The following is a 26,759-nucleotide window of genomic DNA, read 5'->3' as shown; positions in this document are numbered from 1 at the left end:
GGTAAGTGCTCTATCACTAAGCTACTTTGCCAGTTCTTAGTGTTGTTTTTTTCTTTTTTTTTTAGAATGTAAAAGTGTTTTTATTAAAATATTTTTTACTGGTACATTATAAGCATACATATTAGAAGGCTTTGTTGTTTCATATTCACACAGCATAATTTGGTCAATTTCATTTCCCAAGTGTTGCTTTCTTCTAAATGAACAACATTCTGAGTCTGGCCTTTCCTCCTATAGGTTGACACAACACTGTTAAACCATACAAAGAACAGAGTCTGAGCATGGCTGAAAACCATGGTCATCTTGTGGCATTATACATCTATAGCCTAAAAATTTGTGTTTCTTTTTATTTTATCTCTAGCCCAAGTCATGGTGATTCCTTTACAAGCCCAATCCATCTAAATCACCTTCAAATATCTTAAAAACTATCTTCATATTAAAATTATTTTATTCAAATATAAAAGTAATAATGTGGGGCTGGGGTTGTGGCTCAGTGGTAGAGCACTTGCCTAGCACATGTGAGGTGCTGGGTTGAAACCTCAGCACCACATAAAAATAAATAAATAAATAAATAAAAAAAAAGAAGATATTGTGTCCAACTACAACTAAAAAAAAAATAAAAAATAAAGTAATAATATACAAATATGCATAATATCTTACCCCAAGTTATTTTAAAACTGTGTGAATGTATCTTTCCTTTAACTGAAGGTTTTACAGGTACTCCTGGTTTATCAGGGCAGGTAGTAAATTCTACTACTTCACTCGGATTACTTTTACCTTCTGAGTTATAAGCAATAACCTGTGACGAGAACACAAAGACTTAAAATGATATGTTTGGTATCTAATGAAAACTGGCTTAATGAACAACGAACGTAAAGAAGAAAAATAGTTTCTATTAAATGATAAAACACATTTTCAGAATGTGATAGCTTGTTCCTTTGAGAATTGCTTGTTTTCAATAGGGACTTGGCAAACATACAGAATATGCAAAGTATTTGCCTTTTAGAGTCAGTATTGGGAATACAAGTGTAAGTTTAACATTTTGACACTTCAGTCAGAATGGCAGCTATTAAGAATACAAACAACAATAAGTGTTGGTGAGGATGTGGGGAAAAAGGCACAGTCATACATTGCTGGTGGGACTGCAAATTGGTGCAACCAATCTGGAAAGCAGGATGGACATTCCATGTAAAACTTAGAATGGAACCACCATTTGACCCAGCAATCCCACTCCTTGGTTTATATACAAAGGACTTAAAAACAGCATACTGTAGTGATGCAGCCACATCAATATATTTAGCAGCACAATTCACAATAGTTAAATTGTTGAGTCAACCTAGATGCCCTTCAATAGATGAATGGATTTAAAAACTGTGGTATATACACAATGGAATATTACTCTTTTGAGAATAAAATCATGGCATTTGCAGGTAAATGAATGGGGTTGGAGAATATCACACTAAGTGAAGTTAAGCCAATCCCCAAAACTAAAGGTCAAATGTTTTCTCTGATATGTGGATGCTGATCCATAATGGGGGTGGGGGTGGGGAGCATGGGAGGAATTGTTGAGGGCCACAGCCGAGTCCGGATGATGCATGACATCATTACCCCTAAGTCATGTATGAAGATACGAATGATGTGAATATACTTTGTATACAACCAGAGATATGAAAAATTGTGCTCTATATGTATACTATAAATGGAAACACATTCTGCTGTCATGTATAATAAATTAGAATAAATAAATAAATAAATAAATAAACCATTTTGACATTAAACAACGGCCATCAAAGGAACAAGCTATAACCAGATGATTCTTGAAGTGCTTTAGGCATGCTGTACTTATTTTCTGGTGCTTTAAAAAGATGTCCACAAATTCTTTCAATCTTCTTTCTTCAAAAGATGAAAGCTCATTCCCCTTCCCTTGGGTGTGAGGAGTCCTTACTGACTCCCTCTAACAAACAGAATGTAGGAGAAATGACAGTGTGCCTTTACATGACTATAGTCACATCTTAACTACAACCTTGTGGACATTAGACACTCAACTAAACTGGTCCTGAATTCCTGGCCTGTAGAAATCAAGATAATAAAAGCAATATTCATTTTTATCAAGTTATGGGGTAATTTGTTATATAGCAATAGTGAAATGTAATTAACATCTAGATTTCAATTTATATGGTTTTAGAAATTCATTTATACTTATATTTTACCTCATCATAGACAGGAACTATGATAGTATACACTAGAGATGAGGATTTATTTAGTAAACCTACCACTCCAAATAATTTGTGCAGCCCATGAGAACTCAGTAAAATTTAAAATTTAGTTCAATTTTTAGATTTTGCTTAGGCCTCTTCAGTCCTTTCACATGGTCAGATGGATTTTTCAGGATCTATTTTCTTACTCTTCTGCTTTATAAATGAGACTAAATAGACTAAAGAGATTTAAAACACTTCTCAATGTTGTGTACAGTGTCTATTTAAACTTATTTAAACTTAAAAGAACAGTGTCCCTAAAAGCCATAAAGATTCATACAACTATTTTTAAAGTCTCTCTATATATTTCATCATTGTCCCTTTTATTATAGAGCACCTTTTTCAATTAGCCACAAAGGTAATTAAAGGCAAGAAATCGAAATTTTTTTGTCTCCCTAATTTTACAAATAATCATAAGATTTATTTAGTGCTTACCACACGGGGAGCACTTTGCAACAAATTCTACATGTGATGTAGTCCTTACCTTTAATGAGTTGAGAATAATTTTTTTTCTTTCTTTTTTTGAGAGAGTGGTCTTGCTATGTTGCCTAGTCTGGCCTCAAACTCCTGGGCTACAGTGATCCTCTTGCCTCAGCCTCCAGAGCATTGGGACTACTGGTGTGAGTCACTGCACCTGGCTCTGCTTTAACTTTTTGACTATTATGAATAATGCTATGAATATCTGTGTACTTTTAAAATTTTTCTTCCAGTGCTGGTGACTGAATCAAGGGCCTTGCACCTACTAGTCAAGTCCTACCCTAGCTAAAGAGTCTAGAGATCTTATGCAGAATATAGGCAATATACATATTAAAATTAATGGGAAGAGAATGGATTGTCAAGGCCTAAAATAGTTCACGAAGTACTCAAGGGCAATAGCAATGAAAGAGAAAGTTTGGGTAACAGAGAACAGAAAGCCCCTAGCATAAGAGCAGAAGAGAATGGTGAGGTCTACTCAGGGAAGGATGAGTAAGTAGTTCAAATCAGTTTGGTGCAAGTAAGAATGAAAGCAGTAAGTTTTAAAACTGGATAGATAATCTTATGTTATACTAAGGAAATTGTTTCTTAGAGTGAAAGTTATTTTTCAGAAAGATTAACATAGGTATAGAATAAAACTATGAATGGAAGGTGAGAGAAGTACTTAAAGTAGTTACATATGGAATATGTTTGGAGATTCAGTATTCCTCAGGACAGAAGTCACAGCTGATATAAGGCAAAGAGATGATGCATGAAAGTGAGAAATAGTTATACCAGTAAAAGTTAAAGCCTTAGCTGGGAGCATACATGAATTAGGGCAGAGGAAAAAGGAAGAGATTATAAATTGACCCCAGACAAGATAAGAATGAGAAAAGGAACATCATTATACACTGTCACACATGTTGACATACATAGGACTGTCCACTTGCCTCAAAAGCCTTTAATGCTTTGTCAAAAATTAGAAATAGTAGTATAATGAAGACCCATATATACTCATCTAGTTTGAAAAATGTACATTTTATAGTGGTATTCTTCAAGCCTTTTTATTTTCCTTAATAAATGAGACATTAATGGGGGGGGGGAAGCAAGCCTTTCCTGTTTTTAAACAAATTTGGATACCAGGTCCCCATTCAACTTCTAGTGTATCATTTGATAATAAGAATTGTTTATCACTCTCAATTTTAGGAATTCTGATTGCTTTGTTCTATTTTAAAATTGTATTTTCATTTTTCTTTTGGTCTTAGATTTTTTTCACTGTCCTAATTTTGTTTTAGTATTTTGAGTGTTCTAGGGTTACCTTCAGTGTAGAACCCTGAACTCTTAACATTTGCCTAACAGAAGAAATTCATTTTATGTTAATCATATTCTTATTGTTTCTTAGGAATAATAATATGCTATGTAGCCATTACTTCCAGGAGTATATTTTTAATATTTCTGCTTAAGAGTTTTAAGATTTTTATAAATATTAAGTTGTATTTGATTGATGGCTTGAAAGATTCTGCAATGCCAAGCTAAAAATGGAAGACTGAGACATGACAATGGCATTTATTGATTCAAAGCTACCTCAGCAGGGTCCTTAGCACATGGCTGAGCTCTAAATAAATGTCTGAGCTCCCAGAACTTTATAAAGGTATCATTTCCTATTTTCTGCACCCCCTACCCCAGATCAGTGGATCTCAAATTTTAGCAAGCACCAGAATTACCTAGAAGGTCTCCTATAACACAGATTGATAGGCCTCTAAAATTGCTTATTTAGTTGATGGCAATGAGGACTTGAGATCTTAAAACTTCTAACAAGTTCCCAGATAATGCTGATGGAATGGTCTGGTCTGTAGAGCTTATCACTATTTTAGTTTGTTACTTAATAAGCCTGTACAAAACACCTTTCTATAATTAAGTGATGCGTAAAGAGGTGGCTTATAGATGTCTATTTCCACTCCTGATCCCCATTCCTGATCCTTTTTTTATTTGGGAGCGGCCTATTAGAACTGCTGACTGTCTCCTTGGAGATTGTTTGCATATTCCCTCTCCTTGCAATTTGAGATTGACTTCTATAGTGCAAATTTCTATAGTGAGTCAGTAAAAGTGACACATATTTATGTGTGTTTATTCAGTATGTGTGTGGATTTAGTGGAAATAACATCTTGGTGTCACAGGGTAGTAGAATTCTAAGTTTAATAAACTTGACAAATTAAAAAAGACAAACAAATTCCTCGATAGAAGACCTGTTGGCATGATAACTATTACTGAGCAAAAATACAATTTAACATCACCATAAAAACTAGACTGAAAGTGTATATTCCCCAGGTATTTTATGAATTTTGTAAATATAAAAACTGTGTTTGGAAATTAAAATGAGCTAGTCATCAGAAGTCTTTAAAATGAAGCTATATATAAAACATAATGACTGTGATTATCATGCACCATGTAATCAAATTTCTCATTATTATTAAGGTTTATTTGTAAGATTCTTAAGGGGTTCTAAAATTTAACTTTGCTTTTTAGTAACAAAAATAATTTAGTGGCCTCTATTATTTAAAACGATAAGTAATTTTAAGGAAAGTTTAAATGTTGAATTCGTCAACTGATAAGCATCCTATTATATTCTTGGGAAAACTTCTGTATAATATTTAGGCTCACTTATATTATCTTATATATCAACTAGTTCAAGCACTGGCTGCCAAGAAACAGCAATGTATATACACATCACATTGCTAATGCCCCAGAATGATGCTATAGTAGCAAAGATAAATTTTGGAAGTCTCTACAAAAGAATCTTCAAAGCTTGTCACTGCCTCAAATGAGCAAGAATGATATGTACATGGAATGATAAAATTAAAAATCATTACTTGGAACCATCAATTACAGTGATTACTGATTCAGACAGGACCATCAATGGGTACTAAAACTAATAATATGAAAATTTAATAAGGAGTAAGACGTTTACAATAGTACATAGTACTTACAAACTATTTATTACAAAGGGAAGAAACATGGTAGATATTGTTTCCCTCAAATGATTATCAGATGGGACAACCTGAAATTGTGCACTACTCCATATGATGCACTGAGAAAAATACAGCATTACCTTTTGATATCACTGTCCAAAAAGCACACTGAGCATGTTTAAGAAAATTTGTATTTTAAAAAAGACATTTGATCACATTATGCATGAAAGAGTCCCCCAAAACATTAAACTGGTTTTGAATTTAAATACATAAAGTTTGAAAAGTATGATGTAATACAAAAGTAAAACAAAAAAGCTTGTTAGAATAGATCAATTACTTATGATTTAAAAACCAAAGAAATGAAGTATGTACTTAAAACAAGAACAATTAATACAAAAAACAAATATTTTAAGGGCTTTCAAAGCTTACCTTAAGTGCAAACTTGCCACAATGAAATCCATTATTCTGTATAATTAATATGCACTTACTAAAAAAGAGCCTACCTTAAATTTATACTTTGTACTACGTCTGAGATTTTTCACAGTGTAAGCAAGATCTTCTCCATCATACTTAGGCTTAAAACCATAACCCTGAAAAGGAAAAAAACAAAATCTTCATTAGATGTTTAACAGCAGAAATATAGGGAATAATGAACATGTGCAAAGACCCAGGTTTCTCCTCTTCATCTCCTGTTAGGTGCAATGTAATTAATACTCTGTTGAGTGTTATTCTCATGTTGATGCTTCTATCCTGAGTGCATGGACCCAGAAATGCTAGTGAACCATTGTAGAATGAAGAAGGAGATTACTTATTTTCAATAAATATAGCAGCCAAGAGAAGATCCTTGTGTTGAGGGAAGAAAAGGGGTCAAAGGCAACTTCTCCATCAGTTACCTATCCCAAGAACTAAAAGGAAGTTCCCAGATGTTACACAAAAGCTAACCAGTGTGTAACTATTTAATAGTTTAATTTGTCCTGAATGTGTTGTATTCAGGTGAATAAAGCAATGGCTGGTTGTACTGGCAGGTGAGGATACTGCTCAGGTTTGAGACTGCTATTTATAGTTCCAATGACAATGCTTTACTGTTTTACCAATGGTATCATTTTTAAAATTTTAAAAGTTTAATTTGTCCTCAATGTACTGTGTTCAGGTGAATAAATCAATGGTTGGGTGTACTGGCAGGTGAGGATACTGCTCAGGTTTGAGCCACTCTTTACAGTTCTAGTGACAATGCTTTACTGCTTCCCTAATGTTATCATGTTTAAAATTTTTAAAAATTGACATACAATTCATACATAAAATTCCACTGTTTCATAGTAATATAATTCAAAGGTGCACAAGATTGTGTAGCCATCACCCAAACCCTAATTCCAGAATGAAGCCTGTCCTTTTTGGTTAGCAGTTACTTTCCCCTCTTTTCATCCATTTTCTGCTTGCATCAATTGTCAATTTGTACAAGCGGAATCACACAATATTTGGTCTTTTGTGACTGGTTTTCTTACTTAGTACAATGATGTGAAAATTCATTCATGTTCTGGCATGTTATCAGTATTCCCCTTTTTATGGCTGAATGATATTTCACTGTATAGGGTATACCACATTTTGTTTATTCATTTATCCACTGATGGACATGAGTTACTTCTACTTTTTATTTTTTGAGACAGGGTCTTGCTACATTGTCCAGTGCATGCTAAGCAAGTACTTTAGCACTGAGCTACATCCCCAGATGAACTCTTGGACTCAAGCAAAACACTTGCCTCACCCTCCAGAATAGCCAGGACTACAGGTATGAGCCACTGTTCCTGGCTCTGCTTCAGTTTTTGGCTAACACGAAAAATGCTATTATGAACATTAGTGTACTTTTTTTTTTTTTTTTTAACAATGACGAGGATAAAACCCAGGGCCTTGTGCATACTAGGCATTAACTCTACTACTGTGCTATATATCTTATCCTCTGTACAAATTTTAATCAATATGTGTTTTCAGACTATTGCTATTTTAACCCATATTGTTTCAAAGTGGTTTTGAAAAACTATGGAACTACAAAGAAGCTATGTCCGCTGAAAACTAAAAAATAAACATTAAAAAATTAAAAAAAAAAAAAAAGAAAAACTATGGAACTAAAGAAAGAAATAACAGAATATACCCTCTTATTCAGCTAGGTTCTAGCTCACAGAAGATGAGCAACAAGTATCTATTCAGGCTACACTTCGTCTCACGTAAGACTCTTAAATCTTCTGTGACACTTTGAGAAGTAGCATATAATTACAGTTGGAGAAGGTATACTTTTCCTCATCTTTTAAAGGTGCTTTGCCTAGTAGGAGGCTGTGATCTTCTCCCTCCCCAAAATATTTTCCCCCAAATGGATATATTTTCTTCTTCTGCAGTGCATGCTAGGCAAGTGCTTTAGCACTGAGCTACATCCCCAGATGTTAAATGAATACATTTAAAGTATAATCTATGCTTTTTTTTCCCCCAGTACATATACACTCAAAAAATAAATGACTTTTTTACATTTGAGGAAAACAAAAGATTGAGTTCTCCCTCATTCCCAACTCCTCCCAAATAATAATAAAAAGGCCTGAAGGGACTTGGGGCAGGAGCTAACTATTGTGGCAATATTTATTTATCTGAAGTATTATGCTACACTAAAATGTTTTCAATACCCTATTTAAAATACATATTCATACTTACTGAAGTTTCTTCTTCCATCTCTAAAATATAAGAAATTCCTTCATCTGACGGTGTTCCTGAGGGTTTACTCCACTGTAAGGACAACCAAGTAACTCCGGCCTTTGCTAATACAGGACTTGCTGGCATAGAAGGGGCACAGCCTGAGGTGTAATATAAGACTTCTTCACTAAAACCACTGTTGAAACAAACAAGTTTTAAAGAAGAATAACAAGAATTATTTTACAACTAAGGAATAAATTTTTGACTAATGTTATTTTTTTGAAAATGAAAATTTTTATTTTTGCAGTATGGAGGGGTCAAACCCAGAGCCCTGAACATACTAGGCAAACGCCCTGTCATTGTCACTGAGCTACATCACCAACCCCAGAAAATGAAAACTTTTGATGGTTATTACAATCCAAATAATTTATCTTGGATTTGATAATATCTTCAAAGTTAACCAGGTTAAATATCAAAAAGTGAATTAGTATTCTTTAAAAAATGTAGTGTTAGAGCTGGTTGTAGTGATGCATGCCTATAATTCCAGCGACTTGGGAGGATGAAGATGGAGGATCCCAAGTTTTTTTTTTTAGAGACAGAGAATTTTTTAATATTTATTTTTTAGTTTTCAGTGGATACAACATCTTTATCTTTATGTGGTGCTGAGGATAGAACCCAGCACCCCATGCATGCCAGGTGAGCGTGCTATAGCTTGAGCCACATCCCCAGCCCCAAAGTTTTTTTTTTTAAATATTTTTTTAGTTGTAGATGGACATAATACCTTTACTTTTATGTGGTGCCGAGGAATGAACCCGGTGCTTCACACGTGCAAGGCACAACCCCAGCCCCAGAATATCCCAAGTTTGAGATGAGCCTCAGCAACACAGTGAGGCCTTAAGCAACTTAGCAAGACCCTCTCTCAAAATAAAAAATTAAAAGAGCTGGGATGTGGCTCAGTGGTAAAGTTCCTGTGAGTTCAATCCCTGTTAACAAGGGCAGGGGAGGCAATGTTAGCTTCGAATGCTGGTATAAGCTAAAATTCCAGCTATTTAGGAGGCTGAAACAAGAGAATCTAAAGTTCAAGGCAGCCTGGGTAATTTAGTGAGACACAGACTTAGAATAAAAAGATGGGGTTATGGCTCAGTGTTTGTCTTGTGTGAGGCCCTGGGTTCAATTTCAGGTACTACCAAAAAAACCAAAAAATAAAACAAAGTAATAACAAAATGAAACAAACAAACAAACAAAACCCACCAGAACAAACAAAAACCAACAACAAACTTCAGTACTGTTCAACTTTCCTATCTTTTTTTTGTTTTTGTTTTTTGTGGTATTAAGGATTTGAACTCAGGGACCTCAGTATGCTAGGCAAGCACTCTACTGCTGGGTTATATCCCCAAATCAAGACTTTATATTTTAATTACCTAGTCAGTGAAGAAATACACACTTACATGAAAGGTGTGAACACAGTAATAGTAACAGACTTCTACTGGTACAAACATACTTTCATATAATGCCATTTATATGAAACAGAAAATGCAAATTCTTGATTAGATAATTAAATACACCTGCCCTCATAAAGGTGAGTAGGGTTATCTCTAGAATATAAATAATTTCAATATAATTCTCTTTGTATTTAAATCATTCATCTTAGATGCTCTTGGAATTTAACAGACTTAAACAAAACAATGAAAGCACATATGCTGAGAATTAATACAAAACTTCTTAGTCACAGGTGAATGTTTTAATTTATATTTGAAATTGGAAAAGTTGCTAGCTTTATTCTTACCTGCGGCACTCACAAAACTAAGAAATTCTCTTATAGCTTTTGTTAATATTGTAACTATGTCAACAAAATAGAGCAGAATTTCTAGTGGATAATTTGAAGTGAATAAGCATGCATCTGAATGAAGTTGAACAGATATCTCCAATATTTATTTTATAAAATATGTCTTACCTTGTACCATAGTCATTTTTGGCTGATAGTCTAAATTTACAACCCATTGCTGGTGACAGTTTAGTAATTTTAAATTGCTTCTGTAAGCCCGTGTAACACTGACAAAATTCTCCATTTCCTTTTCCCTAAAAGAAATGGTTACATCATGCACATTATTTTAAAAAAAGGCAAATCCACAAAAATTCCTTCTTGATATTAGCTAGTATACATCAAAAATAATTTGTTACATGTAAATCATGGATCTTAAGAAAATTATGTGACATATATATATGTATGTGTATATGTGTATGTGTATATATGTATGTATATATATAATACTTCATCAAGTGCAGAATTAAAGAAGTAGAAAGTAGGTATGTTTGTATAGCTTATTGAATTAAGTACAGTGTTTTGGATAATGCTAGACCTAGCCATAATGAAAAAAAACTCTTTCCAGGAATGATCTTACAATCTTCACAGGGGACTGGTAGTAGTGGAAACAGAATGGCAATTAAATTGGCAGCTTTTCTTCAACCTATGAAAAGTTCTATGCAAACAGGTTTTTTCTTTTTTCTCATTTCTTTTATCTTTTCTCCTTCTTGGCATTGAAGAGTGAACTCAGGGGCACTTTATGACTGAGCTACATCCCCAGAATGCCCTCTCCCGCAACTTCCACCTTTTTAAAAGTTTTAAATTTTGAGACAGGTTCTCACTATGTGGCTTGGGGCCTTGTTTAATTGCTGAGGCTGGCTTTGAACTTGTGATCCTCCTGCCTTAGTTATTTGAGTCATAAGCAACAGTTTGGATCATTCAGCAAGGTTTGGCTGAATACGGTTTTAAGAAAAGATCTCTACTTATCCTCAATCTCATCCTAGATACTGCTAAGTAGCTTTAAATGAAGATTTGGAGGAGCCACTGATTAGACTTGGCACTGAAAGAATCCTAGCAACACTGAAGACAGAATAGCCCTTCTAGGTAATAAAAAGGGAGAAAGAAATATCGGGTAGGCTCAGGACAACTAGTTTTAGAAACGTAGGGTGCTGAGTAAAATTGACAAGTTTCTTGTTCTCCACCCATTTTTCTTTTCTTTTTTTTTGGTGCTTGGGGATTTGAATCCAGGGCTTCATGCATGCCAGGCAAGCACTTTACCACTGAGCCACATCCTCAGCCCCATTTTTCTTTATTGGGTTGATAGAGGTAAAGGATGGTTAGGATGACTCTTCAGAGAAAAACTTTAGCCTATACCTAGTTATTTCACAGAACTCGCTTATTACTTTTAATGGTACTTAGTTGAGTCTACTGAGTGGTGTAAGTAGAAAATCATCTTTAAATGATAATTTGGCTTCTCAGCAGACACCATGGCTATAATGTCCTGTTTCAGTTCAAAGTCATACAGCATTAACTATAGTTTCTTGAATAATGTTAAACGCAATTGTGGATAACAGGGAACCTTGACTTGTTTCTGCTTTGACCAGAAATACTTTATTGATTAGTGATGGCACAAAAATTATCAAATCAGGAATTACTGCTCTATTTCTACTTGGTGCTAAATTTTACCAAATATTTTCTCATAATTTATCATGTATTACAATAGTTTTTCTTCCATATTAATGTGATTCTGTTAATGTTAACAGAAATTTAAATTCTGGAATTAAAACTTTCTTGATTGTGCTTTTAACTATAACTGCTGCATACCCAAATTATCAATGGAATTTCTTTCTTTCTGGCCCCTTCTCTTAGGTATAAGAAGCAGGACAAGAGAGAACAGGATTGCCAAGAGCAAAACAATGAACTTAACAAGAAAGCTGAGTATGCTTTCTGTGCCAGGATGAATAATGGCTCCCAAAGATATCCAGGTCCTAATCCCTAGAATCTGTGAATGTTATGGTGGTGACAGGACTGAACAATATGACAAGTTAAGAATCCTGAGATGGGAGATGATCCTAGATTATCTGGTGGACCATAAATGGAATCACAAGAGGGAGGCAGAAAGAGATCTGAAGGCAGAAGATAAAAAAGTTGATGTGACAGTGGAAGCATGGGGAAGATAAGCAATGTCATCTGTCTATGAGGACAGCTTCCAAAAGCTGGTCAAAAGAAAGATTGTAGAGTCTCTGCTAGAGCCTCTGGAAGCAACAGAGTCAGGCTGACAACATGATTTTGGCCCAGTGAAAACCATTTTAGACTTCTGAACTCGCAAATTGTAAGAAAATACATATGCTGTTTCAAGTCATCAAGTTTACTGTAACAGAGGACATTCTATTACATTCTGTTACAGCAGCTGTAGGAAATAAATGTCCTTGTCATTAAGGCTGATGTGGGGAAAAAAATGCCTTCATCAAGATAATTCCATGACAGTTTTGATGGTGATTTAGTTAAAACAAAACAGAGAGGTGGTTCAGTCAGTAATGTTTTCTAAGAACACTATCAATCCACTTATGCACCACATAAAACCATTCATATTTCTAAGAAAAAAATAAATAAAACCAAAAATGTTATTTTTGTCTGAAGACACATACATAATCTTAATCATTTAAAAGATTAAATTTGCTTACCTCATCCCATTCTAAAATAAAGCTTTGGATTTTAGAACCATTGTCACTAGGTGCCTACAACAAATACCAAAAACACAACAACAAAAAGAATACAAATTAGTACTTTCATAAATGATACCGCAATCTAAGCTAAGGGGTCTATTTTATATTGTGGATGTTCTCTGTGACTTAGTCCTGGAAAAGTATCCATAGAAAAACAAGAGGCTACAAGTTTTTGTGAACACAGAATAATCTTTTAGCAAGAACTATCTGAATATTCATAATCCTTAAAAAAAATCACTTTGCTCTTCTTTCAGGCTTTTCAGTTCCTTTCAATCAATCCTATCATTATAATTAAACACGCACTTTAAAATTTATATGGAGGGCTGGGGCTGTGGCTCAATGGTAGAATGCTTGCCTGGCACGCATGAGGCACCAGTTTCAATCCTCAGGACTGCATAAAAATAAAGGTTTTGTGTCTACCTACAACTATACTAAAAAATACATAAAAAAAAATCTATATGGAGAGATTGGGGCTATAGCTCAGTGGTAGAGCACTTGCTTAACTTGTGTGAGACACTGGGTTTGATTCTCAGCACTTGTATGAATAAATAAAATAAAGGTCTAGCAACAACTAAAAAATATTTAAAGAAAAAAAATTTATATGAAATATTGTGTGATACACCAAAAAAGGAAGAACTAGGATGCTAAAAGGAACTCTGGATGTCTATGTGTAGATTCAATAAACCCATCACCTGAGATGAACAATTGAGTAATCTGCTTATCTTTAGGGGTGAAAATTAGAGTCTCCCTTGGCATTTTACTGCAGCATGTTATCACTAGAAATCAAGAATCTCAACCTTATTCCTAACTGAGTTTTCTTCCTAAAATTTCAACCCATTTCTTCTTTGTAGAACACATGATTATCACTGTTCTTACAACTTCATATTAGAAAACAACTGACTGTGAAATTTTGCTTGTCAAAATTAAATAATTGTAAGTTTTGAAATGGTTCTGCGGAGAATTTGCCTCTATAATTTTCTGGAATCCATTTTTAATATAATAACTGTCAATAATGTAAATAGCAATCAAGTATCACTAATTTTTAAAAATTTGTTATATATGACAGCAGAATGCATTACAATTCATATTACACATATAGAGCACAATTTTTCATATTCTGGTTGTACACAAAGTGAGCCACACCATTCATATCTTCATACATGTACTTAAGGTAATGATGTCCATCTCATTCCACCGTCTTTCCTACCCCCTCCCTTTTTTCCCTTCCCCTTTACCCTATCTAGAGTTCATCTAATCCTCCCATGCCTCCACCTCCCCCTTAACCACATTATAAATCAGCATCCTTAAATCAGAGAAAACATTTGGTATTTGGGTTTTTGGGATTGGCTAATTTCACTTGGCATTACATTCTCCAACTCCATCCACTTACCTGCAAATGCCATGATTTTATTCTCTTTTAATGCTGAATAATATTCATATATAACTTTTTTTAAGGATCACAAATTTTTTAATAATGTCTTTTATAAGTTTAAACTGTTGAATACTAACAGATCTTTCATCTTAAAAAATTAAACATACTATATAAGTTAAAACAATATTCAACTCATTGGCATAGCAATGACAGTTAAAAGTGAACAAAATGAGAAGGGAGCAAAGAAAGGATTGTTGGGAAGACTCTGATATAGAAGAGGAAAATAATTCAGACATAGAGAGTGCAATAAGGAGTGTAAAAGAGGGGTGTAAAAATATTATTTCCCAAGAGTTAATGACTGCAGGTTGCTCTCATCTATGGTTGTTAAAAGTCTCACACTTTCCTTTCATATTAAAAAAAAAAAAAAGTGAGGCTATTAAAATGTCTACCTTCAACAACCTGAGACCCATCTTCCAGCTTTTCTCCAAGTTGGAGGAGAAACTATGTTTACCTTAGCTCATTTAATTATCACAGCAATTCTAATATATTATTACCTAAATTTTACGACACAGGAAATGGGGACTTGGAAGAACATAAGTAAATTATCATAAATCACAAAAAGTCATTAGAATGAAGCAGAACTGATTTTGGTCTGTATGACTCCCAAACCAATATCCCTACCAAACAATATTCCAGAGGCTAAGCAGATTAGCCTGGCTCCTGGCAATTAAAGAGAGTAAGAGCCCAACCTCAGCTTTTTATTATCACCATTGCACTGGCAATTCTAAACATCAGTGGATAAAATACTTCCAACTGCTACCCCAAGTGCCAACTTATGTTGCTGTTCTTACTCCACATTAGTTTCCATTGGAATGCTTGTAGATTATGCAAGACAGCAGAGTCACAAGACTGGATACCAAATCACTAAACTAATCAAGTTTTTGTCATTTTTTTTAAAAAAAATTTATTAGTTGTAGTTGGACATAATATCTTTATTTTACTTATTTATTTTTATGTGGTGCTGAGGATCAAACCCACGGCCTCTCACATGCTAGGCAAGCACTCTACGGCTGAGCCACAATCCCAGCCCAAGTTTTCTTCATCTTTAAAATTAAATAAAAACAGTAGTATTATGCTATTTATATTTTCTAGGCATAATCAAGCATTATAAAAATTATCTGTTTAATCCTCTCAGCAACTCTGAGGTATTTAATATTATGTCCAATAATATTAACACTGATGGCTCTTTCCTCAACTACCCAGATTACTGCGTATTTTCAGGGCCATTTCTATAAGAGTCCAAGTCTGTGTAACTTGAATAAGAAGCACTTGCTGCTTACATAGGGCTTTTGGCATATTGGTAAAGGTAGAAATTTCAGAACTGCATTTAGATTATCTTTAGAATGAAGAGTAGTGAAGGGATGTTACCCAAATGCCCTATCAATAGACAGGGCCCGAGCATATTCATCAATAAAAGGTCTTGCTACAACTAAAGAGTGATATGGAGTAAAGTTAGCCATACTTTTTATTACAATGGAAATGTGTATATATTTGATTTGCATGTACTCATGTACTTCAGTTTTTTTTTTAAACAATCAATTCCACATTTTTTTCCTATAGTTTTTTTTTAATATTTAAAAAAACTGAGTCTAGTTACTATGAATCTGATTTTAGGATAATATTTAGGATATAAAAGTATTATTACAAATTATTATAAACTCCACAAAACATTAAATATCCTCAGAACTAGGGGCTAACAAAGCTACTAATCAAGTAGAAAGCCCCAAATTCTCAAAAGCTTTCAGAGGAAAATTAGTAATGAGTTTTGTTCTTGAGAGTACCTAATTAAATCATGGTAAGAGGTTATAGCTCACTGCAAATCAATGGTTGCTAACAGGGGTATTTCTTTGTAGAGAGTGTTTTGAAATTTTGTAAGGGGTATTTCTGATCTGATCACAATATGCAGGTGAAGTGGCTGATGGTTATAAGGTAGTGAGAGCACTGTAGAATGTTGGACGATCAGTCCAACAAGAAATTGGTCCTTTCCTCTATCACTTTTGGATGTCTTGTTAGATGTCCATGTAGGTGAAGTATCTGTTTGTAATGATTAGAATCTAGAACTTACTTCTCCCAACATATAACTACTATGCACTTCGGGAAAGACTATTTAACTTTTAAAAAAATATTTATTTTTTAGTTGTAGTTGGACACAATGCCTTTATTTTATTTATTTATTTTTATGTGGTGCTGAGGATAGAACCCAAGGCCTTGCACATGCTAGGCGAGCACTCTACTGCTGAGCCACAATCTCAGCCCAAGACTATTTAATTTTGTTCTGAAATATACCAAGACCTGCACACTATATATAAGAAATTAATGTCACAAATGACAATACTGCTTATGCTATCTGAATAATCAATTCCACATATTTTTTTTCTATAATATCTTTGTGTGTATTTGGGCCCAAACATTGCTATATTAGAACATACAATATCCTATTAAGAATAGTTTTGTTTCTCCTTTAAGGCAGTTTTTAAAAAAATATTTAAAAAACTGAGTCTAGTTACATGAATCTGATTTTAGGATAATATTTAGGATATAAAGGTATTATTAAAACTATTATAAATAGGAGTAGTAAATTAAGAATTATTGTAACAAATCTCAGTGTCATTACATGTACAAATACTAGGAAAAACCTGTAAGAGAATTATCTGAAGGTATAAGAATGCCTATTTCTCATATTTAAAGAACAAGTTAGCTTAAAGAATTTTCAGTCTTCAAAAATAATTGAAATTTCATACTACAGGCAGGGGGAGAAATGTACAGTTAGAACTACTTTACGAAATACTCTTACCTTCCATTGCAAAGTAAGTGAATTTTTGGTCCGATTGGCTATCCTTGGTGGATTAGGTACATCAGGTTCACAGCTCAAAGTAGTAAAGCTTTCAACTTCTGAAGGAGTTCCCTTTAAAGAATTGGACTCTGCCTGTACTCTAAGGGGACAAAATAGTTTTACCCTGTAGAATCACTGTAGCTTACTTTCAAAAGCATAATTTTAAAGTATTTTCAATAAGGTAGCTTTCTAAGTGTTCTATAAAGAAAATACAAAGAGATGATCCTTAAAAAAACAGTATAAGACCAGTGGCTTTCATTTTATTTTACTGAAACCCAAAGTAAGAAATGCATTTTAAATTGTAGACCTAACTATGTCTGTACATACCTGTAACAAGAATTTCCTAAAATAATAGTTCCTGAAACAATATTATTAATATACAGATAATTTCTATTTCATTTGATTCTATTTTGTTTTTTAAAAATGTTGAATATAAACCACAAAATTAAATTGATAATTCAACAATGGTGGCAATCCAGTTTGAAAAATATTAGGCTAGACAAGACTTTGGGTTTAACCATGGAAAATTTACTTGAAGAGTTAATAGTTTAACAGGAATAATCCCAGCTATAAAAGCTTTTTAAAAACTAGGTGATTAAATCTTATGCTCTTTCCAAAACACAATGCAGTAAGACAGGTAAGAATAAACCAAGTATAATTTGATTCTATTAACAAAAATTTCAAGTCTCCAGAACTAAATTAGATATGATATATTCTACAGATTCATTTCAATCCCTAGATCCTATAAACTCAGTGATTAAATCTTTCCTCACTATTACACTGAAGTTAAATGCTTTTGGTTATTTCTAGTCTAAAATTAATAAATTATATCCTATACTTACAAGGAAACTGTTAAGAAAAAACAAAACCAAAAAACCAAAATCATAATTCTGTAATATATCATATAAAGGCAACATGAAGGAGTTCCTTACTTTGCATGGTAATCTGTAGCTGGTTTGAGATCATTTAATGTGACACTTGTTTCTTCTCCTCTGGTGGGGGAAAAAGAGTAATATTTCAGTGTTTGACAAATAAAGCATTTCCAAAGGATGTGTATTATACTGTTCCTTTTTTTTTTTTTGGTACCAGGGATTGAATCCAGAAGGGCTTAACCACTCAACTACATTCTTAGTCCTTTTTATTTTATTTAAGCAATTTCTCCTGAAATTGCTTAGGGCCTTGCAAAATTGCTGAGGCTGGCTCTGAATTTGCAATCTTCCTGCCTCAGCCTCCTAATCCCCTGGGATTACAGGTATGTGCCACCGCACCCAACCTACTGTTTCTTTATTAACTAAAATCTTATTCAGATTTCATTAATATAGAATTCTTACTATTTTAAAACAGCAAAGTATGTTAAACAAATCAAATGTGTAGATGAGGCTTTTTTTTTTTTGGTGTGGCGTTAGGGAAGATTATTTAACTTATTGAGGAAATGGAATCATTGCTAAAAAATTTATTACTAAAAAATCCATTTTGTATATAACAACATGACTTTAATTATATATATTGCAGTTAAATTTAATGAGTAGTAAGGAAAAAAGTGAATCATAATTTAAAGTAAAGCATTTCTTGTGTCCACTATTATATTTTTAAATACAGCAGCATACAAACTAAAATCATTTGCTACAACTGTTATTTGAGTATGTAGCCACAAACTAATCTGTTCTCCATTTCTTCTCGATTGTTTTTTTGGAGAGCTGGCGATCAAACCCAGGGTTTGGCACATGCGAGGTAAGTACATTACCTCTGAGCTATACTTCCAGCCCCCTCTCTCCTTTTTCTTTTATTTAAAAATCACTGTTCCCAGCGGGTTGTAGCGGTGAACACCTATAATGAGTGACTGGAAGCTGAGGCAAAGACCATAAGTTTCTGGCCAGCCAGGTAAGCTTGGGAAACTTTGAGAGACTCTGTTTCAAAATTTTAAAAGTCGGGCTGGGGTCATGGCTCTGTGGTAGTGTGCTTGCCTACCACATGTGAGGCACTGTGTTTGACTCTCAGCACCACAGAAAAAATAAATAAAATAATTAAAAACTTTTAAAAAGTCTGGGGATATAGCTCAGTGGTAGAGTGAACCTAGGTTTTTTTTTTTTTTTTTTTTTTTTTAGAGAGAGAGAGAGAGAGAGAGAGAGAATAGTTTTTTGATATTTATTTTTTAGTTATCGGCGAACACAACATCTTTGTTTGTATGTGGTGCTGAGGATCGAACCCAGGCCACATGCATGCCAGGCGAGCGCGCTACCGCTTGAGCCACATCCCCAGCCCAAGTGAACCTAGGTTTAACCCTTGGTACTGCCAAAAACAAAACCAAAACAAAAACCATTGTTCCCTCTTCTATTTCTTTCAACCAAATCACTCCTACTTTGTAGACTTCTTTCCTACCCTATGCCTCTCAGTTACACTGCTTCTTAAATCAAAACCAATAAATATGATGAAAAATAATGTCTTATCTATCAGTGTACAGTTTAATAAACTGGGCAATTATAGTAGCATCCCCAGAAAAAGACTTTAATTGGTGTAGGATAGTGGAGGTTACTATTGTGTTCCCTGCCTAGGCTGCAAATGGAAATAAATCCTTCTTCTTAGTAAACAGCCATATCTAACTAGAAACAGTCATGAATACAAAATTAGAAATAAACACAAGAAAATCTAAGGCAGGGCATTTTATAATTGTATGTGATGAAATGAGATTCACTAGGGAAGTTTCACTTTCTTCTTTTTAAAAAATATTTTTTAGTTTTAGGTGGATATAACATCTTTATTTTTCATATTTATGTGGTGTTGAGTATTGAACCCAGTGCCTCATGCATTATGGTGAGTACTCCCCAGCTTTTTCTTTTCTTCTTAACAGCTATGTTTTGAAAAAAAGATATCAAGGTGGATGATGTTGCCAGTGATCCTTGTCATGATCATTTAAATGACTAACCACCTCCTTAATCATCTTGGTGGTGCTTAAACTGTAAGAAGTAATTGGCTTTACCTTTCATATTTTCCATTAGAATAAACAATTTCTATATTACAAAGGCAAAAAAGTAATTTCTGGTACTAAGTTCATTTTACAATAGAATGTATATACAAGACTTAAATCCAAGTCCATAGAGGAGCAATGTAAATGCTCTATCCATTTACTTGAGTTCACAATTCAAAGTTCTCCATTTCTTGGTCCTGGGTTCTATATACTACAATTTATATTTAACGCATCAAGAATATATGAATATATGAATATGAGACATTTATTAGGGAGCTGATGGTGGAAGAGCTGAATGTGGCCAATGAAAAAGACTGTTCTGAGGAGTATAGACAGAAATGTGTATCAGCCTTCATTATACAGCAAAATCACTATTGCTGGTCAATTTACAGATCCAAATAAAAACATGAAGAGGGAAAACAGAACCAAATCAGAAATAACCTATTTATGATCAACCATTAATTTACATAATGGGAAGGAACAAAACTAACAAATACCTACACATAAAGACTTTTGTATTTCCCATCTTTTCCAGTACTCGAGACTAGAATTTCATAACTGTAGAGCTCTGGCACAGTAATCTGGTCTGTTTCGCCATTAAGGAAGCTTGAAGGTGGTGACCAGGTAAGTACTACTGTCCTTGCCTGGATGTCTGAGGCCTGCAAAAACATAATGCATGCCATAATCAGTGATTTTCAATTGTTGGCCACTGTTTGAAAACTCCCATCCTCTGTCCACAAAGCCCAATGCACTACTTTTCCTTTAAATTTTTAGCAATCATCCTTTCCTAGGAAAATTTCCCTAACATTCCTGCCAATGTTTAATCCCCCTATTATACATTGATAATACTCTCTGTTTGTTCCGGCATTTCAGTTATAATTTTACATTATACATTTACTGTATAATACTGACCATGAAACTAAGTTGAGTCAGGGGCTGTGTCTGTGTTCTCCATTCTATTTTCAATTTTGTCACAGGGTATTAAATGGATAGATATACACAAATGACCTGAAAGAGGACTGGATGAAAACTCAAACTTGGCATGATCAAGTTGAAGGAGTGGATAAAAGGAGATTTATTTTTATTCTCTATATTTTTATATTACATCTTTTACCATAAAAAAGTCAACAACAGTAATAAACATATTCAGGATTCAATCTAAATCACTGGTACTTCTATGAAATTGCTTTTAAAATGGAGTGAAGTTATAGCCCTTTAAAGAAGCAGAGGAAGAAAAAGACTAATCAGAACAATTACTGTGGTGTTTTCTTTTCTAGTCTTTTCTTAAATTCTTTATAAACAGACTGTAATTATGGTGTCCAAACAGTACAGTCCTCAGTATTCCTTTTTCCCCACTTCTGTAAGAACATCTTCACATATTTCGTAATGCTTCAGTCATATATTTTAATGGCTCTTTCATTTTGTTCAGTAAAAACATGTCATGATTTAACTACACTTTCCTTTAGTTTTGCTTTTTGCTAATGCTAATGATGCAAGCTTTTTTTTTTTTTTTTTGGTTTGCGTAGATTTTTATGGAGAAATGAGACTTCATGCAGCTTCAGAGGAGATCAGTTTATATTTCTTTTGATTATCAGCAAGAATCCTTTCTGCTCTTAATGGTTTAAAAAATTCAATTTGAGCCGGGTGTTCTGGTACATGCCTATAATCCTAACCACCTGAGACGGTGAGGTAGGACTGCAACTTTGAGGCCAGCAAGACTGTGTCTCAAAATAAAAATAAAAAGGGCTGGGGTATATAGCTCAGTTGTGGAGTGCTTGCCTAGCATGTGTGAGGCCCTGGGTTCGATATTCAATACTGCCAAAAATGGTCAATTTGTAGGCTTGCTCCACTTCAATTCCAAGTACTTTTTCCTTCCCCTCTCTCCCTGATTCCCCTCCTCTCCTGTATTGGTCTTCTTTCTACTTATTTATTTATTTGGCACTAGGGATTAAACCCAGGGGTGCTTAGCCACATGCCCAATCCTCTTTATTTTTTTATTTTGAGACAGGGTCTTACTAAGTTACTTAGGACTTAATAAGTTGCTGAGGCTGGCTTTGAACTTGAGATCCTCCTGCTTTAGCCTCCGGAGCCTCTGAGATTTCAGGCATGTGCCACTGCACCTAGCTATTCATTTAGTTTTAATTGCTGCATTATGGTTATATATAAAATTGGAATGCTCTGTAATTTATTCATACATGCACAAAGCATAATTTGGTCAATTTCATTCCCCTTTCCCTCCTGTTTCTACTCTACTGATCTCCCTTCTATTTTTGCAAGATCCCTGCTTTTTTAAATTCCTTTTTCCTCTCTAGCTTCCACCTGAGGGAAAACATTTACCCCTTGACTTTCTGAGTTTGGCTTATTTCACTCAGCATGATATTCTCCAGTTCTATCCATTTACCAATAAATGATATAGTTTCATTCTTCTTTATGGTTGAGTAGAACTCAAATTGTGAATGTATGCCGCATTTTCTTTATCCACTTATCATTTATTTGTTGGCTGACAGGGACCTAGGCTGGTTCTGTAATTTGGCTACCATAAATTATGCTGCTGTAAACAATGTTATGCACGTATTACTACAGCATGCTAATTACAGTTCTTTTGGATACATACCAAGGAGTAGGATAGCTGGGTCATATGGTAGGCAGGTTCTATCTTTATATACCTTATTTTAAATGTATACAGATAATTTTATATAAGCCAATTCTGCTTCCACACATTTTTCTGATATTCTGCTTTATCCTATTATATCTATACTTATAAAGGGCTGGAAAATACTAATTATCTTCTAGTTTTTCTATTATTTGATTTTAACTCATTTTGCTTACAGAATTAGCTGGATACATTTTACATGGAAATAATATAAATGGATTAAAATTATGATATCCAGTGAACCCACACTATCAGATCTCTGCCTATCCTAATGATCAGTAATATCATTTAGGATACATTGTATCCTTGCTTAAAAACAGAATGCTTTTCTTAATATTCTGCTTTACTGATTAATGTAGTTTTTCCTTAGGTCAAATCCATGATGACATATTATTGACCTCACACTTCTAATAAGTTTTAAATAAAGCCTGAATGAACATATACTAAATCAAACTCATCCCCTATATATAAATGCCAATAAAATATGAAATACTCACCACAGGTTTGGCAATGTTGGAAAGAAGTGCTTCAAATGCTTTAGTTTCTTCATCTTTTTCTTAAAACAAAACAAATTAAAATAAACTTAAATACAATCCTTTCTTCCTCTAAAACATGTCTTATAAAACTAGGTTAGTATTTGAGATTTTATTTTCTAGTTTTTTTAAAAAAATATTTTAAATTGTAGATGGACAAAATACCTTTATTTTACTTATTTATTTTTATGTGGTTCTGAGGCTCAAACACAGTGCCTCACACATGCTAGACAAGTGCTCTACCCACTGAATTACACCCCCAACCCCCTTATTTTCTAGTTTTTTATCCTTAGTTCACACAGTGCAATTTGTGGTCCTTTAGTATTTGTCTACTTCAATTTCTATTTTAAGTTCAACCATGATTATTAATTATAACTACATATCTTTATGCACATATCTATGCACACAATTATACACACAGACACACACAATATGTATATACACATACATAGGTGAACAATAAGCTTTTCTTATAAAAAGTATATTTCTGCTGGATGGGGCGCATGTCTGTAATCCCAGCAGCTCAGTAGGCTGAGACAGGAGGATCATAAGTTCAAAGCCAGGCTCAGCAAAAGCAAGGTGCTAAGCAACTCAGTGAGACCCTGCTCTAAATAAAATACAAAAAATAAGGATGGGGATGTGGCTCAGTGGTCATGTACCCCTGAGTTCAAATCCTGTACCAAAAAAAAAAAAAAAAAGTGTATTTTGATTCACAGTATAAAAAATACTCTCTTCTTTGGAAGTTTTGATTTGCCAATCTTGAGCAACTTATTAAGTTAACTAAGAATTTTTCATGTCATGCCATAACTGTGGTTTCCCCAAATAGGAATATAATTTGCTCAACCATAACTTACTGATACCACTGACAAACATGAAAGTTTAGCTTAATTCTTTGGAAACATCTGTGCTGAAAATGATCAGGAAGTCTCAAAACTGAAGTAGATGTTATTAATATATAAGCCACAAAAGGCCATTAGAGCATTATTTAAAATTTGTTAGTGAGGAATGAAAATTTTAAGGAAAAGGAAGATGGGAAGAGTTACCATGGCTGACATTTTGAAAATTTCCTCAAAGCTGAAAGCATCTGAGCTCCTAGTCAAATATTAGCTACATTATTTGATAATTAAACATACTAAGAATTAGGAGTATAAGTTTAGATAAACATTCAAGAACTGAGAAAGTTATGGGATTAGTATTTATGAAATGGCAGGTTAGTATGCTTCATCATCTCTGAGAAAACTGTTTAAAGTTTGAACTGATCTACCATTAGAAATGAAAGGAGATATAGTCAGTATCTAAGAAATCCCAAAGAACATACATACAGAAACTACAGAAGTCAAGATAAGTAGTAGTGAGAATTAACGTTATAGTCTTGGGTACTAACTTCATGTTGTAGGCATAATGGAAGATAAGTTATTTGATAATCCAGTTTATATTTAGTTTACAGAGATTGAACCTAGTATATATAAAAAATAGTGCTCAGAGTTCATCTGGTGAACGGACTAGGGGAAGGATCCAAAGTAAATAGTATTTTAAAAGAAAAAACTTTTCAAAGGAATGAAGAATTACTATAGAGTATGTAGAGGAACTTGTTAAGGACAAATCTATTGGAGATTTACACATAAAAGAAGTTCGGAGAAATTTTGATAAAAACCAGGTTAACCTTATCAAAGATCTAGAAATAGAAGAAATGAAATCTGGATTAACATTATCTGAGCATGCTTATCTATCAGTAAAATTTATGATATAGGTGAAATTACTGAGATTTCCTAAATTATCAAAAGCAGCAGACTAGTAACAAAACCTTTCTCATATTTAAGAAATGTTAGGGTATGAATCTAGTTTACTTGGACCAAGACAAAATGACTGAAAAAATCAGAATATAATTTTAGTAGGTTAAACAATGATGAAAAGTATCAGTGACAATGGCTGAGTATTTTAAATCCTTACCTTCTAGTTCTGTATCCACTTGTATACAACCTTTCACTTTTCCTGATTTGTTTTTTGCTGATCCTGTGTTTATACCACTGGCAGTCTGCCCTTTTATAAGTCCATTGTGTTCATTTATGGGAGAAGGGCATTTCTGGGGTGATGATGGTGGACTGCTCATTTTATCTTTCTGTGTTCCTTGGCGATCCTTTAATTTTTTCTGCAAACGTTCATACGTTTTGCTAGATCTTTCATCTCTAAAGTTGGATCTTCCATGTGTAGAATGAGCATCTAGGAAGAAATAAAAAACAAATGTTAAGATCACTTTCCCTAAATAAGTTCATGACATGAGAACAGATTAGGAAGTAAGTCTAACATTTCTTTTTTTCATTGTTCCCAACTACTGATCTCCATAGAAATAGCTTGATGGTATGCTATGATTATCACAAGTGAAAAATGAAACTTACATGTCCACAGTTGTTTGACATTTACTCTACTGTAAGCTATTGATTTTCACGTCTCTTAAAAAAAAATCAAACATAAGTAAAAATAAAACACTGCCTGACTAAATTCCTTTATGACTTAAAAAAGGAAATCATCACTGAAAAAGATTTAGAGTTAGCAAAAAGAAACAAGCTGAACTTGAGGGGATGCAGTTGTGGCTCAGTGGTAGAGCGCTTGCCTAGCTCTTTCGAGGCCCTGAGTTCAATCCTCAGCCCCACATAAAAATAAATAAAGGTATTGTGCCCACTACAACTAAAAAATAAATATTAAACAACAACAAAAAACCCTTAGAAGGAAACAAAGGTATACATTTGATTTACCTTGGAATAGGCAATAGTTTCTTAGATAAGAATCCAAAGCACAAAGAAAATCAAGAAAAAATAAATTGGACTTCATCAAAATTAAAAACTTTTCTGTATCAAAGGCTGCCATGAGGGAAATGAAGAGATAAAATGAGAGAAAATATCTATAAATCATGTATCTGATAAAGACACTTGTAACCAGAATATGACTTGTAACCAGAATATGTAAAGCAAAATTCAATAAAATTGGTAAAGAGCCAGGTGTCGTGGCACATGCCTGTAATCTCAATTATTTGGGAGGCTGAGGCAGGAGTTCACATTTGAGAACAGCATGGGCAACTTAGCGAGACCTTGTCTCAAAATTAAAAAAAAAAAAAAAAAAAAAAAAAGCTCAGTGGTAAAGCACCCTGAGTTCAACTCCCAGTGCCAAAAAAGAAAAAGATGGGGGTGGGTGGGTAAAGAATATGAAAAAACTTTCTCCACATAAGACACAAATGGCCAATGAGCACAAAAAAGATGCTCAACATAAGCAGTCATTAGAGAAAAGCAAACAAAAACTATGATGAGGGCTGAGGTTACAGCTCAGTGGTAGAGTGCTCACCTTGCATGTGTGAGGCACTGGATTCAATGCTCAGCACTACATTAAAAATAATAATAATAATAATGGTACCATGTTTATCTACTATGACTAAAAAAAATTTTAAAAACTAAAAAAAAAAAAAAAAGAAAAC

The 26,759-nt window shown here is 33.8% G+C and overlaps 1 protein-coding gene across 4 annotated transcripts in view; it reads right to left on the bottom strand.

Annotated features, from left to right (window-relative positions):
- Fndc3a (fibronectin type III domain containing 3A) overlaps positions 1-26,759 on the bottom strand; it is a 158,540-nt gene that overhangs the window by 22,971 nt on the left and 108,810 nt on the right. For all 4 annotated transcript variants that reach the window (XM_040281536.2, XM_013360742.4, XM_040281535.2 and 1 more), the window contains 10 exons: positions 25,244-25,513; positions 23,258-23,316; positions 20,609-20,766; positions 18,075-18,134; positions 17,104-17,242; positions 12,836-12,889; positions 10,302-10,426; positions 8,369-8,543; positions 6,178-6,264; positions 658-796 (listed from right to left, as the gene is read on the bottom strand). In XM_040281536.2, coding sequence (XP_040137470.2) covers positions 658-796; positions 6,178-6,264; positions 8,369-8,543; positions 10,302-10,426; positions 12,836-12,889; positions 17,104-17,242; positions 18,075-18,134; positions 20,609-20,766; positions 23,258-23,316; positions 25,244-25,513 — 1,266 coding nt within the window. The remainder of the gene's footprint in view (positions 1-657; positions 797-6,177; positions 6,265-8,368; positions 8,544-10,301; positions 10,427-12,835; positions 12,890-17,103; positions 17,243-18,074; positions 18,135-20,608; positions 20,767-23,257; positions 23,317-25,243; positions 25,514-26,759) is intronic.

The sequence above is a fragment of the Ictidomys tridecemlineatus genome, chromosome 6 (assembly GCF_052094955.1).
Source record: "Ictidomys tridecemlineatus isolate mIctTri1 chromosome 6, mIctTri1.hap1, whole genome shotgun sequence".
Lineage (NCBI taxonomy): Eukaryota > Metazoa > Chordata > Mammalia > Rodentia > Sciuridae > Ictidomys > Ictidomys tridecemlineatus.
Note: the sequence above shows the minus strand (reverse complement) of the source record. Positions and strands in the feature narration are given on the sequence as shown.